This window comes from Quercus suber, unplaced genomic scaffold (genome assembly GCF_002906115.3).
Source record: "Quercus suber isolate HL8 unplaced genomic scaffold, Cork oak 2.0 scaffold_112, whole genome shotgun sequence".
Taxonomy (NCBI): domain Eukaryota; kingdom Viridiplantae; phylum Streptophyta; class Magnoliopsida; order Fagales; family Fagaceae; genus Quercus; species Quercus suber.
Window position 1 is genome coordinate 541,385 of NW_027069577.1, and position 16,892 is coordinate 558,276.

The 16,892-nt window shown below is 36.4% G+C and overlaps 1 protein-coding gene and 1 long non-coding RNA gene across 2 annotated transcripts in view; both read right to left on the reverse strand.

The window, feature by feature from the left end:
- Positions 1-6,058, reverse strand: part of LOC112017259 (uncharacterized) — a 10,581-nt gene extending 4,523 nt beyond the window's left edge. Inside the window, exons 1-6 of the mRNA XM_065775457.1 lie at positions 5,984-6,058; positions 5,308-5,410; positions 5,021-5,193; positions 4,416-4,553; positions 3,501-3,579; positions 3,046-3,197 (exon numbers count right to left, since the gene is read on the reverse strand). Coding sequence (XP_065631529.1) covers positions 3,046-3,197; positions 3,501-3,579; positions 4,416-4,553; positions 5,021-5,193; positions 5,308-5,410; positions 5,984-6,058 — 720 coding nt within the window. The remainder of the gene's footprint in view (positions 1-3,045; positions 3,198-3,500; positions 3,580-4,415; positions 4,554-5,020; positions 5,194-5,307; positions 5,411-5,983) is intronic.
- On the reverse strand, positions 254-2,105 carry LOC111989533 (uncharacterized). Its single transcript, XR_010629739.1, has 3 exons — positions 2,045-2,105; positions 484-604; positions 254-322 (listed from the first exon to the last, which is right to left on the reverse strand). It is a non-coding gene; the product is annotated as an uncharacterized LOC111989533 (long non-coding RNA).
- Positions 6,059-16,892: the final 10,834 nt, after the last annotated feature.

The following is a 16,892-nucleotide window of genomic DNA, read 5'->3' on the forward strand; positions in this document are numbered from 1 at the left end:
CCCCCCCCGGGTTCCCTCAATTTATACATTGACCAGCAGCAGTGAACATTAACTCACTCTTACTAAGTTTGATTGAATGACTACATGTTTGTAATCAATATATTTCTATGATCAACTTTCACATTTATGGTTCTAGAACATCGAGGTCTCCAATACTGTCAACAGTCTATTCCATGGAACTGTGTTTGTGTATTCAACATAAATCATACTGCACTAGTAAAGAATGAGATTGAAAAGGCCAGCATATTGAAAACTTACATGACCTTTGGCGGTGAGAAAGACAGTTCAAATCCTTCACGCCTCATATTCTTGATTAAGATACCTGTTTCACCCAGAAAGGAAACTAAATTCAACATATACTCAAATGTAAGAACAACCAAAAGAAGAGATGCAAGATCAAAAAAACTCTTGTGGGCCAAAAAAAAAAACAGTCCTCTTTCTTTGCTCAATCTTTAGAAATTATACAGAAAGATAGGAACAAACCCAGTTGAAGTTCTCCCCTCCCCTGAACTTCATATGACTCTGATAAGCCTGGAAGAACATTTATGGCAAGATTTGTTTCTGCTTCAGCCATTAGCCGATCGCCAATTCTCCCTCCAGTCAACTATAAATACATCAGCAGTAGCACATCACCTCATTTAGAACAATATTATAGAGCACACAAGAAAACATACAAATATCTTAAAATGTTCATGTTGAGGAAGAAAGCATTCAATTCAAGGTGAGTACTGCACGGAAAAATTAAGGGGCGACCCAAAGTGAAATCAGACAGAAAACAATGCAAGATCTGAAGCCTCACAAGAATAGGATCAAGTACAACTAATTTAAAATGTAGCCACATCACATATTATGAAAACAGTACCTTGAGAGGCTTTAGATAGGAAAAGAAAGATTGCATTATCAACGCTTCAGTTTGTATAAAGGCCTGGTTATGTTTTGTTTAGCATATAGCAAATTGCAAATTCTTTAATGTATTTGCACATGGGAAGCTGTTATGGGATTCTTTACAAAGAAATTGCAACGCTTCACTTTCGGATGGCATAAAAATAGTTCCATGTGGTAATGGCCAGGTTGTGTAAAATTTGGCAACTGTTCAGCAGAATACAAATTAATGCTTATTGCAGTCAGAATGTCTTTTTTTTTTTTTTGGAAAGTTATTGTGGTCAGAATCTCAGGTGTGACATCAGAAGCAAATCAAAAACAAAGAAAGCATAAGAATAATTAATACATCAAGTAGAAAGTGAAAACAAACATGGTCCAAAAGGCTGAATACAGTTTAGGAAGCTCCCCTCACATACAGTTCCCATAATGCCAAAAGTATGATCTAGAGGTGGTAGAAATCTTTTTTAGCTTTGATTAATCTCAGATCTTTTCTTTTTATTCATTTTAAGTGAAAGAGGGAGGGGGCGTGGAATTTGAACCCTAAACATCTCCATTGGAAATACCACGAAATGCAAAGATGGTACAGCAAGGCTACCAATGGTCAAATTTAATCAACATTGATCACATTGCTTTACAAAGAGAAAGATGGTACAGCAAGGCTACCAATGGTGAAAATATTAGAAATAAGAGAAGAATAATTCTTATAGAAGAAAATTAAAAAATAAAAATTAATTGTATTGTTTAAGCACTGGCAGGTATACTCCCCCATAGGTCAAACTAAAATAAAACATTCTCTTTTCAAATGAGAAAAGGTACAGAACAATGAGAGGGTACGTACACAAACTCAAACACAAATCACCATGTCATTGTCATATGCACAAGCACAAATCGCCATGTCATTGTCATGTATAAATCCATTTTTTCTTTTCTTTTGTAAATTTTCCAATTTAGTATCATATTTGTTCATGCATTGTCTACAGAACAAAGGATTTGGACTTCTCTCTTTTCCTCTTAGCATAAGGAAAATCTTCCCAGAAAATTAAGAACACGGTAACAAAAAATCAACAGAATGCATTACTGAGACATAAATGGTAGCAAATAGAGCAAATAACAACACATATTGCAATTGATACAAACAAGAAAGGAAAAAATGATGAGTCACATGGGTACCATCACGACCAGCCAATGGACAGTCATTGACTCCAAAAGTCATAGAAATGGTCAAAAGTCATAGAAATGGTCGGGGGATCCAACTCAACAGTGGGCAATGCCGTCATAACCTTGGCAAATAAAATCATAAGTTCAAAACAAATCCATATAATTTATTTGGATTATCAATAAATATAACACTGAAATGATTATAACTGAAAAATGCAAATAACACACTATAACGTAGACTATCATCTACAACTTGAATATATATATATATATATATGATGGTGTCACCAAAAAAGCCAACTGCTAAACTTGTCCATATAGCTCGTCCACAGGAAAGCGATGAACCATTTGTTAAAGCAATGAACCATTTGTTGTAAGCTCATCCATCCGTTTGTCCAGATGGACGAGCTCGTCCTAGGATTGGCTTGTCCATCAAACTAGCAAGATGGACGAGGGTCCTGAAAATCTCCTCTGAACTCCACTTGTCTATTAGAATGTAACCGTTTCTCATTTGAAAACGGGTATAATCAGTGAAAATCAAAATGAAGTAACCTCCAAAGCAGTTATGGGAGTTATCTCAGAATCTTCCGAACTACACAACGCTTGGAGAAATAACTGTCTCAGAAGACACTATATAAAGGCTCTTCTTCTGAAACGCAAGAGGTAACTTAGAAATTTGACACCCAAAAAATTCTTTCCCTTCCTGAGAATTGAGAACTCACTGACTTTACCATCGGAGGATTTTTGGCCGGCCTCCACCGGTCTCCTCTGACTTGTTGTTTCTTTTCTTCAGGATTTTGGCTTACAGATCATTACGTCCGGAAATTTTAGCCTACTGATTCTTTGGATTCATCAATCTATATATATATATATATATACCATTAAAAATGATGTTGAAGATGACAACATCATTACCCAAAAATACAGGTTCCGTAGCCAAATTAATGCCCATATGTCCATACAAATCCTAGCATGTGTATTTGTGTGTGTGAACAAGGTACTAACCCTAAATGCAAAAATTGCAAGATGAACATGGGGAGCACAAAAACATGGAAAATATTTAGAAATCTTTAGATTTTCAAAAAGATCCTCAAACAGAGTAATTCTTTGTGACTCCAGAAAGAAATTCTTGAGTGCCTTAGACTTAGACCTCTGATCTAAATTACATTATTTTAGAAAGCCAACCCACTATCAAACTTTTTTTCCTCCATTAATGCCACTATACTAGAACCATGGTCAGTTTTATCCATTTGTCTTTTGAAAGGTTGATAGTAACTAATAATCTTTCAATTTGAATTAAAATTAAGGAACAAATAATAGTGAAATCCCTAATTTTATCTTTAGTTTTCTCTCCTTTCTCCATTTTCTCTCCTCTATCTCCCAATTTTCAGCTTTCCTCCTTGTCCTTATTTTTTCTCTCCTATTATAACTATAAGCCACGTGTTAAATGACAAAATTACCTTCATTTATCCCAAAATTGATTGGATTGATCNAATTCGGAACTATGGCCGTACCCTTCTTTTTCATTAATTTCACCACCTACAAGACAAAACCTACAAAGTCAACCCATATGATACCGGTAATGCTTGTCATATCAAGACACATTGTTTGAAAAATAGAGTATTATATTGAAATCAACACTTTAAGGTCTTTGGCATATTGTCTGGAATTTGGACCTATTTAATGAATTTAGAGCAATGCTGGTGGCACACACATTTGCACAACTTTGTGCCACAACTCGCCACATGGCGAGTTGTGGTTGGTTAGAGTGTGTCCCCACATGGCCCACAAACACACTCTAACCAACCACAACTCGCCATGTGGCGAGTTGTGGCACAAAGTTGTGCAAATGTGTGTGTCACCAGCATTACTCATGAATTTATTACTATAATTGATATCAGATATCTCATATAAATTTTATTTAAATGGCAATTTGGCTTAAGTAATTCAATTACTCTTTTGAATCTTTTGCACATATTAGTAAACTTTACTTAAAGTAAATGAAATAATAAGTAATAACTTCAGGAGAAGAAACAAGGTTCACAACCCTATCGCCATTTGTGTAGCATACTATGAGAAAGTGGAGGGGAGTTAAAACAATAGAGATCAGGATGTCCGTTGAATTTGGTCATACTCACTATGGGATCCACATTCTAGACATGAATGTTATATATGTGTGTGAGTGTGTGTGTGCACATCATGAAATAATACCATAGAGCATTGAAAATTCACCGCCGCTGCAGAGAAATGAAGAAAATTGAAGGTTTTGTGGTTCCCATATAGTGGCAAGTACCAGTGAATCTGAAGTTATATGCCTCATTGTTATCCAGTTAACAAACCATAAAAGGACAGGTCTGATGAGGATAGATACACACCTTAGCTTCTTCAATTTTCTCAACTCCAGAATCTTTATTACGAAGTCCATGGACTCTGTCACCAACACGAATGATTCCAGAAGAAACGCGTCCAGTTAATATTCTTCCAAGATAGAAGTCACGTTCCATCATCGAAACCTGAATGACACTGTCATGTGTGTTTCTCACAGTTTCCAAATAAGGAAGAAAAAAAATATAAACAAACCAAGTCAAGGGGAAAATGAAACTAAATTATGCCAGATGGCCCACAAGAATTACATTCTTTTATTCCTTCTCAAAGAGATCCCCATCATGTGGCCCAGAATTTAAAAGCAAGTTGTACTATAAAGTTTCCATGTATACAGAACATAGTATTTTTTTTTTTTTTCGAACACAACCAAACACTGGTAAAATATATGCAACTCGTGTTTTGTGTAATAATTTCTCAACTTAAAAGCACTTCAAGGACAAATCATGGATAAAGAAAATAACAAATAAGCTACCACCAATATTTCTATCCCCACCTTCATATATGCAACCTCAAAAGGACAAAAAGTTCAGCAAGAAAGAAAAATCAAACACGAAGATAAACACTATAAGAAACCCATGAACACTTAAATACCAACCAGCATCTGGAAAGGTGCATCAATATTAGCTGTAGGAGGAGGAACATATTTTATGATGGCATCAAGCAACTGTGACATATTTCTTGCATCAGCAGGAGGCTCTTTGGTGAAACTAGCAGAAGCCCATCCTTCTTTAGCAGAAGCATAAAGAACTGGAAAGTCTAGCTGCTCCTCTAGAAAAAATTATAAGAAAATCTATATTAACTTTCCATGGCACATTTGTAAAGCTGGCGAAAGTCAGAAAAGAAAAAAGGAGTAAAATTTTCAGCTTCCTATATTTCTCGCACCTGTTGCACCAAGATTTGCAAATAGATCAAACACCAGACTTTCGACTTCATTACACCTCTCCTCAGAAACTGCATAATGATAACAACAAAAATAATGACTAGTCTAAAGAGAAGTATGCAGATGATAGAGAATTCACCTGATAAATAAATAATATTTTATCAAAAGAGATATAATATTTTTTTAGCTGCCAAGAATAGCATGAACTTGAGCAATTTCATGTAAGATATACTAGCCAAATTACCCAATTTAATAAAGCATGGAAAGGTAGGGAAAAGGTCAAAAGGGGTAGTCATGATTAAAAATAACATGAGAAACCATAAACTAGAAGAGAGAGAGGATGGGCAAAAACATAATACATCATCAAAATGACTTCACTCTTCATCTTTAAGTTTTTTTTTTTTTTTTTAAAGACCCTTTTCTGTTGCTTTTTCCTTGGACATAATGCAACTAGTAACATCATGTTTTTTTTTTTTTTTTTTGAACACACAACCAAACACTAGTAAAATATATGCAACTCATGTGTTTTGTGTAATAATTTCTCAACTTAAAAGCACTTCAAGGACAAATCATGGATAGAGCAAATAACAAATAAGCTACCACCAATATTTCTATTCCCACTTTCATATATGCAACCTCGAAAGGACAAACCTAATGGTCATAGAAGTTAGGACATACCTCCTCACATTTCTTAAATTGTAGGTAAGGATTTTCAGAATCTAAGCCATGAAATTTAGGAACTAATGAAATCATACCGAAGTCCCAAACCCCACTACTCTTTCCTCCTTCACAATTCCAACGTTAACATACAAACACAAACACAAACACAAACAAAAACCATGTTTCTTCCACTGCTCACGTCAATACTCTCGAACCTCAGCTCCCGGAGGCCACTGCTAATATATGCGGCCACGTGGACAACCATCCTAACGTTAACGGTAGCGGTGGCTTCGTTCGCGCCAGAAGTGGCCTTCGTGTCGGCGATATCTTCGACTCTCGGTTCTCGAAGCTGTGTGACACGGAAGGGTCCGTTAGGTTGCCGTTAGATGTGGCGGGAGAGATCCTGTGCTTGCCAGCTCATTTGTCCGTTAGGTCCAAGGTTGATTTGATTGTCCCTCCGGTCTTTGCGGCTGCCTTTTTGGTCCGGGCCGTGGGCCTTTGGGAGCAAGATCGGGCCCATTAATCTTGTAGACCCGATTAAAGAGAAAAAGAAATTCACACTGTTTGATTGATTGACCAGTTTGTGATAGACGGTGGTGATGTGAGTCTCGTTTGGAGATTTTCGAGTTTTTCTGGTAAGATCTCACTTGCAGCCGCCATGGTGGATTTTTTATTATAAAATAACTATAAAACCCAAAGTATAATATTAGTTAGGCAAAGTTTCAAAATATTTGGTTTTTAACAATTCGAGTCCAAATGACTTGATTTTTAGGTTAAAAATCAAGTATATTGTACTCGAGTTTCTTATTTTTGCCAGCAGCTGAGGTGAACACAGTTCCACGTAGGCCCATAAATTGAGTTCATTGGACTCGGTTTGTAGGCGCAGAAATCAAGTTCATTGGACTCGGTTTGTAAGCGCATAAATCAAGTTCATTGGACTCGGTTTAGTTTAAAGGAAATCGAGTTCATTGTACTTGTTTATGGAAAACGAGTCTATTGAACTCGATTTCCTTTCGGCCATCCATGTGTCCATCAAAAAACATAGATCGTGCACACTCAAAAACACTAAGTTCAAAACACATAGTGTCACTCTCACTCTCATTCCCTCTCGCTCCGTCGCCGTCGCCGTCGCACTCAGTCCTCATTCCCTCTCACTCTCAATCTCATTCCCTCTCACTCTCACTCTCACTCTCATCCCCTATCGCTCCGTCGCCGTCGCTGCCTCTCGCTCCTGTCACTCCGTCTCCACCTCACTCAGCCTTTCTCCCTCAGACATTGATTTTGGTTGGCTCCAACTACCCCACAAAAGTAAGGACTCTCTTTCTATTCCTTGCAACTGATAGCATTATATATGGGTTTGCTTTGATTATTTCTTTTTTCTGGTTTTATTGGTAATTGATGATTTTCTATTGGCATGCATTGGACTTGATAGATTTTGGGGGGTGCAGAGTTTGCTGCAAATACCATTTCTGATATTGTGAGGCATTTGTAACTTTGTATGACCAAATTTATGTGAGGAAATGATTTGTTCAGTTAAAGTAAAATGTAGGATTTTGATTATGGTCATCTAGCTGGCCTTTAATAAAATGTGCTCAATAGAGCTTTTTTTGGGGGAAGTTACATATTTAAATCATAGTCAGGAATTAAGATCACAAATGAAGAAATTATATATATGATGGGTGTCTTCATTTTGAACCCTAGTGTAATTCTAGGAGTTTACATAGAGAAACTTGTCTTGTGTGATAAAATTGAGCAATGTTATTGATACAACATTTTTGACAACAAATTTCACACATGTTGAGTTCGCATATTATTATTGAATCTCATAAGAGTTCATCATTAAATACTATTTTATTATCCACTATTAACAACTTGCCACCTTAGATAGTTATATTTTTGTTTTGCTTATATTTTAAACAAAATAAACCAATAGAAATAAATTAAATTATACTAAATTACCACTTAAAAATAAACCAATTTGACAATATAAATCCCAAAGAATTAGGATTATCCCAAGTCAACTCAAAGTTACATTTTTGTTTTCTTGCCTTTAAAAAAAGGTTACATTTTGTTTTACATCTGGCTCAAAGCTTATAATGAAGAAATGTAGAAGGCTTAATTAATTAGCTCATACTGAGTTTTTGGCAACATATTGAGTTTTTTATATTTATTTTTACTCCCTGTGGTTGATTGTCATACTTATCGTTTGTGCAAGAAATTAGGCTATACATTGAGATCCTTGCCAATTTATCTTCAACATGTGCTTATATTACTCTTGACTCCCTAAACTTCATGTAGTATGGTTGCTATTCCTACTCAATCCCTAATGAGTTTGGTCCTGGTCCCATTGAGGATTCGGTGTTAAGGTTTCTAAAAGAACATCGATCATGCGCTGTTTGGGAAGGCAAGGTAAAATTAAAACCGACCACCTGCTGAATATTCTCTTCTTATCCTTTTACATTATGTTTATGACTATTGTATTTACTACTTGTAAAATAGCTCATAGTCGAAAATAATGGAACATTGCATAATGTGTTGCCCTTTTATTTGGCTATTTCAGGTGGTGTGGGAACCATATAAAGATGAATTAGCCCACCTGCCTCCGTTTTGTGTCGCAGGAAGGGATGTATGGATGGCAAGGGTGCCGCTTGTATGTTTCTGGCTAGTAGAGAAACATACACCGGACTGTGTTCTTCGTCAGTTTGGGATGGTACAAGAAATCCCCCCATATGTTGATACTGACGCTTCATGCCATAGACCTAAAGGGGAAGATAATGGTGAATTGGAGGGACAAACATTATGGCCATATCCAAGTATGGAATAGTCGAGCACGATCTCTATGTCATGGAGCATGACTAGAGGGTGATATGTCGCCTGCTCATCCATACTTCGATTGGTACGGTAGGGTGACTTGGAGGTTCGTCGACCACACTACCGCTTCACTTCTTATTATGGTAATTGCTTCGACCTTTCTTTTCAATTTTTGTTGCGTATCACCATTTTTGTGTTAGATGTACTAATTGTATTTATTTACTTATAGGTTTCCAGTCATAAGTAGATGTTGACGCGTTATACAACAGGCAGTCCTGAGTACAAGCATATTTCAGCTGTACTTAAGATAGTGGAACGCCTTCACCGTATAACTGCCCAACTTCTCTTGGAAGAGACCGATGGGGCAAATCCAGATGCGCCAGAAGATACTGGACGACCAAGCATAAGCTCAACTCGTGCCATCCATAGCCATGGTCAGTGTGCTGCACCCCATCAGGTTGTCAGTAGGTTGGATCCCCCTCCACCCCCACATGCATCTCCTGTGCCAGAGTTCCTTCCACCCCTACAGCATCTCCTGCCCCAGAGTTCCCTCCACCTCCACATGCATCTCCTTCCCCAGAGATCCCTCCACGTACTGCTCATACAATTCCTGACCTAGAGATCCCTCTACCCACTGCTCATGCATCTTCTCACCTTGAGATCCTTTCACACACCCCACATACATTTTTTGACTCGGCTCATCTTTCATTTACTCTGCTATCCTTTGATCTCGGCTATGATTTCAGTCAGACCCCTCCTGTCATGCACACTTAATCCCCCTCATACAACATTGGTCATATAGACCATGTACCACCCTATAGTCACTCCATGTCATTCATGCCCACTCTTGGACTGCATATAGATCCCATGACTATGGGCCTCACTCACATTTCATCTGCTACACCATCCTCCCTCACAGTTATAGGATCTTCAGTTGTTGGGAGTCAAGCAAAATAGTCAGATGTGCATGTTGAGAATGAGCATGTAGTTAGGTTATAGTCACCCCCACAAGGTCGACCTAAACGCACAACAAAAGCACCTCCTTGTGGGACAAGTGGTCACAAAGCAGGACACAAGGCTGGCCCCACGGTATGAAAAGTCATTTAATGTAATGACTATTGAGTAACTGTGTTATGGTTGGTATTAGAATTCATGTAATCCATTGTTTGGTTGTAACTCCATCTTTGCAACAACGCGAGGAGTCTTACCAAGGAGATGCAGTACCCCTTCCCCCACATACCAGACACTATACAAGACAACATAAGTGTAAAATGCATTAGGATCAGCACCCCATCTGAATGTGTATGTGAATTTTGTTATTGGGTATGGTGTGATACCAGTACTGGGTGCCAGTTTCTTGATCCAAGTATGCCAAAAATAACTTTCTCAACCTTTGGTAAGACTCTTCCCAATTCCTGAATATCTTTGCAATAGTTCGTTGTTTTGCATCCCATATCTTATAGTAAGAAAGCTTATGCCCATAATACTTCCCTTTAATAAAATCTCTAAGGTGATAAATTATTGCCATGTGTTTTTCTTGCAACAATGGAACAAATTCTGCTGCAAGAAAATTACAATCCATCATTCTACCATCAAGGGCCGTGGCAAGGGGTATAGAACTGTGAGGACCCCTATAAGATGTGACCATCCATAGTCCATGTTCAGGCTTCGTGACTGCCCCAACGTACCACATGCATGATTCATCGATGCATTTCACAGACATTCTACTTTTGGTCGACCTACTAGTCATAATGTTTCTGTTATGCTTTGCAGTGTAAATTGTTAATGCACGTTTCACCGCCTCTTTATTCGCAAAAATCAATCATTTCGCAAAATTCATGTCCACATTCCAAGAAGAACCAAATGCTTGCTGAACAACTTCAGGATCAACCATATTTTCCCAAGTATTTTCATAAAATGATGAGGCAGGAGGTTCATAAACGGGGGTCGTATTTGTAACATGCTGAACTCTAACATTAGCGTCTGCATCATCTTCATCACATTCAGTCATATCATCAACATGAGGAATAAGAGTAATTTCATGTTCATCAACACCCCTATCAAAGTCGTCTCGTTCAATCCTCTTTTTGTACTCATCTCTATCGTCAAGATCTTCCCCAAAACAGTCTTTGCCTTCATCTTTAACTACTGGAACTGTAGAGGATTCACCTCGATATGTACAAAATTGATCTTCATATCTATTTCCAAGTTCGCTTTCAATTGTTGTTGGTATCTCTTGAAAATGGGGTGTATAGCCTCCCAATGTGGTGCATCGATCATCTAGGACTGCAAACTGTAGAGATGTAGTTGTTTGTACAATTTCTTCCTCTACACCGACTTCCGCACGTGGCTCCAAAGTGACGTACAACTCAAAATTTGCTACTTGTTCCCATTTTTGCATCTTACTAAACATGAATTTCACATGTTTGTCCTCTGTTATCGCCATATATCTGTAATTAATGCATTGATTGAGGACTTCATATGGAGAACGGAAAGTAATATCTAAGTCATGCAAAGCATGATTCACTTGCAACTCTTCCATAATTTTTACTTTCAACTTATTCAGGGTCTTTAGCTTACGACATATCATCATATAGTAGCACTGGATACCTGGACCTTGAAATGAGAATCTGTCATAAGGGTTGGCATTGCTAAGGGGTCCACCATATTATATATTTATGTGGATCATTGTCAACCTATAGATCATCGAGTGCAATTGTGTTAGTGACAAATTTATAATGCTTAATCAACATCAATCACAAAACTTTGCATATGAAATGCCAACAATACTAACCTCAACCAAATTTGCATATACTCACCTCCAGTGGCAACGCCACGTATAAGTCAGGGTGTTCCCAGGAACACCCTGACTTGAAAAAAAAAATTATACTTAAGCTGTATTAGAAACACCCTGATCACAAAATTAAGAACACCCTCAGTAACAAAATTAGGAACACCCTCAAATTAAAAAAAAAAAAAAAAGAAAAATTTATGTTCTACTTCCAAGCAAAAAAAAAAAAAAAGCCCAAAAAAAATTTGAACTAAAGTCTGAAAAAAAAAATGTGATAGAGCCAAGCCCATGGCGAGCCCAATAGATTACACGGGTAGCCCGTAGCCATGGATTCTCCAAAAAAAAAAAAAAAAAACAGAGAACAGAAATCAACCCACACCACGGTCACGTCGTTGGTAGGGAAATCAGAAACCAAACCCCAAACCCCAATACAGCTAGTCCATGAGCAAAGCAAAACAAACCCAACTAAGTTAGTGTTTATCTCAAAAAAAAAAAAAAAGAGCTCCCAATATAAAGAAACCAAAACAAACCCTAGCATACACTGCCCACGGTCACGTCGCTATCGCTCGAAGATCGCTCGTCGTCGTCGTTGCAGTCTCGTAGATCGGTGCTCGCTGCTCGCTGCTCGCTGCTCGTCGCTCGCCGCCTCACCCTCATTGCAGTCTCGCAGTCGTCGCCGTCGCAGATTGCAATCTCGCCGCTCGGACCTCGGTGCTTGCCGCTCGGACCTCAATGCTCGCTGGTCGGACCTCGTGCTCGGTATTTCTCTCTTTTTCTCTAAGTCTCTCAATTTCTCTCTTTACCTATGAAATGCAAAACTGAAATGAATAACAATTTCTCTCTCTTTATTCTTTAATACCGGTAACTCTCTCTCTCTCTCTCTCTCTCTCTACATAATTATATGCTTTTGCCTTTTCTTTTTTTTTTTTTTTTTCTTTTGAATTTGTCTTATCCTATTGGTCGGTGTGTTGGTGTAATGGTGTTCACCAACACCATTACACCAACACACCGACCAATAGGATAAGACAAATTCAAAAAGACAAAAAAAAAAAAAAAAAAAAAAAAAAAAAAAAAAAAGCAAGCAGTTGGTCAAATTGGCTGGCCAAATTGCTTGCTTTTGCCTCTTTCTTTTCCTTTTTTTTTTTTTTTTTTTTTGAATTTGGCCTTATTTTCCCTGTTGCCTGTTGGTGTTGGTTTGTGTGTAACGTGTGTTGGTGTTGGTCAATGTGTTGGTAATATATTTGAAAGTTCAAAATGGGTATGAAACACCCTTGAACGTTTAGACCCCCAAATTATAAAAATACTAATTCAAGCTTTATATCAAACAATTAATGTGCGGAATATGATAACAAGCTTATAACAGAATTGATAAAATAATCTAAGCCAAATATCAACACATCCACAGCAGTAAATATAAGGCAAAGATAAGGGAAAGAGAGATGCAAACACATGGACAACACACGATGTGTTATCGAAGAGGAAACCAAAGTCCTTGGCGTAAAACCTCTCCGCCGCCCTCCAAGCGGTGATAAAATCCACTAAAGAATATAATTGGGATACATGAACAGCAGAAGACCCTCCAAGCCTAATCTACCCAAGTACCTAAGCCCTCCAAACTTCTTGCTCCAACGAGGTTACGCCGAACCTATTTCTTCTTTAACTTCTAAGATTCCGCTACTTGACCATAGTATCAACCAATGTATATTGGTTCCTTCCCAAACTGCTTCCCTAACCACCAAATGGACCTTCTCACAGACGTGGGTGTGGTGAGATAAGGGTTTGGTAAATAACCTCTCAAGGGTATGACAATGGAGAGGAAGAGAGTAGAGGAATTTGTAGAGTCTCTTAGATGAAGATTGGGGATGAGGCAATCTTTTTTTTCTCTAGGGTTTTCTCTTACAAAATTCTCTCTGGAAGCTCACCCAATATGATGGGTATAAGGGTGTATATATAGTAGGGTGAGAAGGGAATGCAAAACGTTAGTTTTTGCCAAACAGGACAAATTGGCAACTTGGTCTCGCGGGTTGTCCAAGTCGCGAGTTCAAGTCGCAACGTAACGGCCTGGCCAGCCTAGGACTTTTGTCTTGTAGCGTGACAGCTGGCGTGACCCTTCAGCTTCCCGGCGTGCCTCTCACGTGCCAAGTTTTGGCGGCTTGCTAGTCACGATCCACCCGCGAGCCCTAGCTGCGAACCTCTGTTTTTCTTGTACACTTTTGAACTTTTCTTCACATCTCCTCACACACTACCCTTACAATTTTTCCACCTAAATACAGAGTTACTAAGTGCTAAATTACAAGCAAATTGATCACGGAATAAAGCCAATTAGATGGTTGATTAAATTCAACCTTACAATATTAATTGTCTTTTAGTGTGATGTAAATTGTATATTGTGATTGTGAAATTTTCTAATTGGCAGATTATTGTTTGTGATTGCTGATTAGTAGTGTAATGTGCTACACATTACAGTGTTTTAATTATTGTAATGCACATAGAATGTGTAACATGCATAAGACAAATAAAAGACGAACAAATATAATAAATTAAAGTAGTATAATTAATGACAAACAAATTAAAGCAATATAGTTTATTGTTACGCTAAATAACAATAATTAAAGCTATATAATTAAATTAACTAATACATTATAAAAGACAAATAAATTAAATTATGTTAGGCTAAATAACAATTAATAATTTTATAATTAATGAAACAACAATATAACAAATTATAATTTATAAAAGAAAAACAAATTAATGAAACAAAAGAAAAACAATATAACAATTTTTTTTTATTAGATTGTGTAATTTATGCTTGTTGAGGAACACCCTGAAAAAATTTTCTAGAGTCGCCACTACTCACCTCAGGTCACATACAAAAATAGTAATTACCAATTTCATATTATTTTAAAATTCCAAATCATTCTAGGGGCATGACTTTCAAAACCCATTCAAATAAGTTATGATGAACAAAAATATTATATACCAACCAGTTATCCATTGAAATCTCTATTACAAATCTTAAACAAATATATCTTGAAATAATTTATGGTAAAAAGAGTGCATAGGATTAATGCAAACAAGGAGGTAATGTGCCATAAGCACCACTGAGGTCATATGCTATTTTTTATAGCCATCAAATCCATGAGGCAGGAACTTGCATGGTTCCTTTGGTGTCCTCTGATGGGACAAAAGTAAATGCAATAGCTACTTGTCGACACACTTATGCATAATGCTTTTAAGGTTCTCAAAGTTAAGCCACGAATTGTCCTTGTTATAAAACTTTAGAAACATGAAACTAGCATCCCAAAGGTTTTGATAGTCAGGATTTGATCAATTAAAAAACTAACCTGAAATTCAATCTTACAAAATAAAAATTAAGAAAAAAGATAAATTTGATAACAATATAATTTGATCCCAAGGATAACCTAGAATTGTAGTGGAGGCATTGCAAGGAGTAAATGGGATGGATTCAATATAAAAGTTGATCAAAAGGAGAAATTCTCAATATTTAGTACTAAATATTCCCAATAATTAATCACAATATTAATTTTTTTTAAAAACTTAGCATATTATCACAATATTTACACTAACAAACAAAACAAATATTCCCATATGTTGTAATAACATAATTAATCACAATATTTGGTACTAAATATTCCCAATAATCACAATATTAATTTTTTTAAAAAAAAAAACTTAGCAAATAATTTAATCACAATATTCACACTAACAAAAAAAAAATCCCAATATGTTGTAATTTAATCACAATATTTAATACTCAATATTCCCAATAATTAATCATAATATTACTAGTCATTATAAACAATTTTTTCTTAAGTAGATTCATGATCTTATATAAATGTGTCCAAATATTCAGACATTGGTTTGGCAGTAAGTAATCAAGTTCATCAAAATAATATTAATGTCAAAAGAAATACTAGCAAATAATCACAATATACTAACAAATAAAATTAATCACAATATTTACACTAACAAAAAAAAGAAACAAAACTTTTCCTAATATGTTCTAAATTTTTCTTATAAAAAAAAAAAAAAAAACTAGCAAATAATCACAATTTTGTAAAAACATTACCTGAGATGAGTGTTGTGTGAGACAGTTTAGGAAAGTAAGGAGTGAAGAATCTTGAGAGTTGAAGAGACGGGTAAGGAGGAAAACAGGTCCCAGCTGGGATCCACAGCAACACGTGGAAGGCTAGGGACCATGCACATAAATCGAGTCCAGTAGGCTCGATTTCTAGCTCAATACCCACGTGACCAGAAACTGGTGGATGAGACTAGTAAATCGAGTTCAAAGAACTCGGTTTTTGTACCCAGAAATCGAGTTCAGAGGACTTGATTTCTACCCATAAAAACTGAGTCCAATGAACTTGATTTCTAGGTACAAAAACTGAGTCCTTTGAACTCAATTTGTGGTCCTACGTGGACACTTCTTCCACCTCAGCTGCTGGCAAAATAGGAGACTAATAATCCGAAAATCGAGTCCTCTGGACTTGAATTGTTAGAAACGAAATATGTTTGAAACGTTGCCTAACTAATGATATAGTTTGGGTTTTATAGTTATTTTCTAAAAAAATTCCTGCCATGGTACTCTATTTTAGTTTCAACTATATAATTTTTTTTAAAAAAATTTATTATTATATTAATTTTAGTGATTGAAATTTGAAAATTTGAAGCACTCTCGTTGTCATGAGCATAGCTTTGGGATTTTGCCAAATATTTATGAAATTTTGATAGCTTCCAAACTTCATATATTTGGGGCCTTGATGTAAGCAACTATAATCTATCCCGTTATTTCCAATGAAATACTGGAAAAGCCGGTTGATTTATTTACCATTTGCAAGCCGGTTGTTTTAATTTTTTTGCTCAATTATGTAACTAAGCTATTCGAAAATAAGTAATTTGGAAACAGAAATAAGATTATTTGAGAGTATAGCTTATACTGTCTCTTTAGCTTGTCAAGGTGAATATGAATACTATTGAATTATCCGACAATTGTGGCTCTGGTGGATGGAGTCGATTGCCAAAAAATATTATACAGTCTATCTAGAAAAGCTGCACGATACAATAATATATTATACAGTCTGTTTGTGATTCGCTTATTTTGCTGAAAAAGTTTGTTGAAATAATACAGTGAGACTCATGAATGGTATTAAAAAGTGTAGTGAGATCCATGAATAGTAGCAAAAATAAGCTAAATAATAAAATAAGTTGACTTTTTAATTTGGAGCCAAACGCACACATAATCAGTGAATATTGATGCGTTAGAACTTGCATTAAAAATGAACTTGGTAATGGGGGAACTGAAAA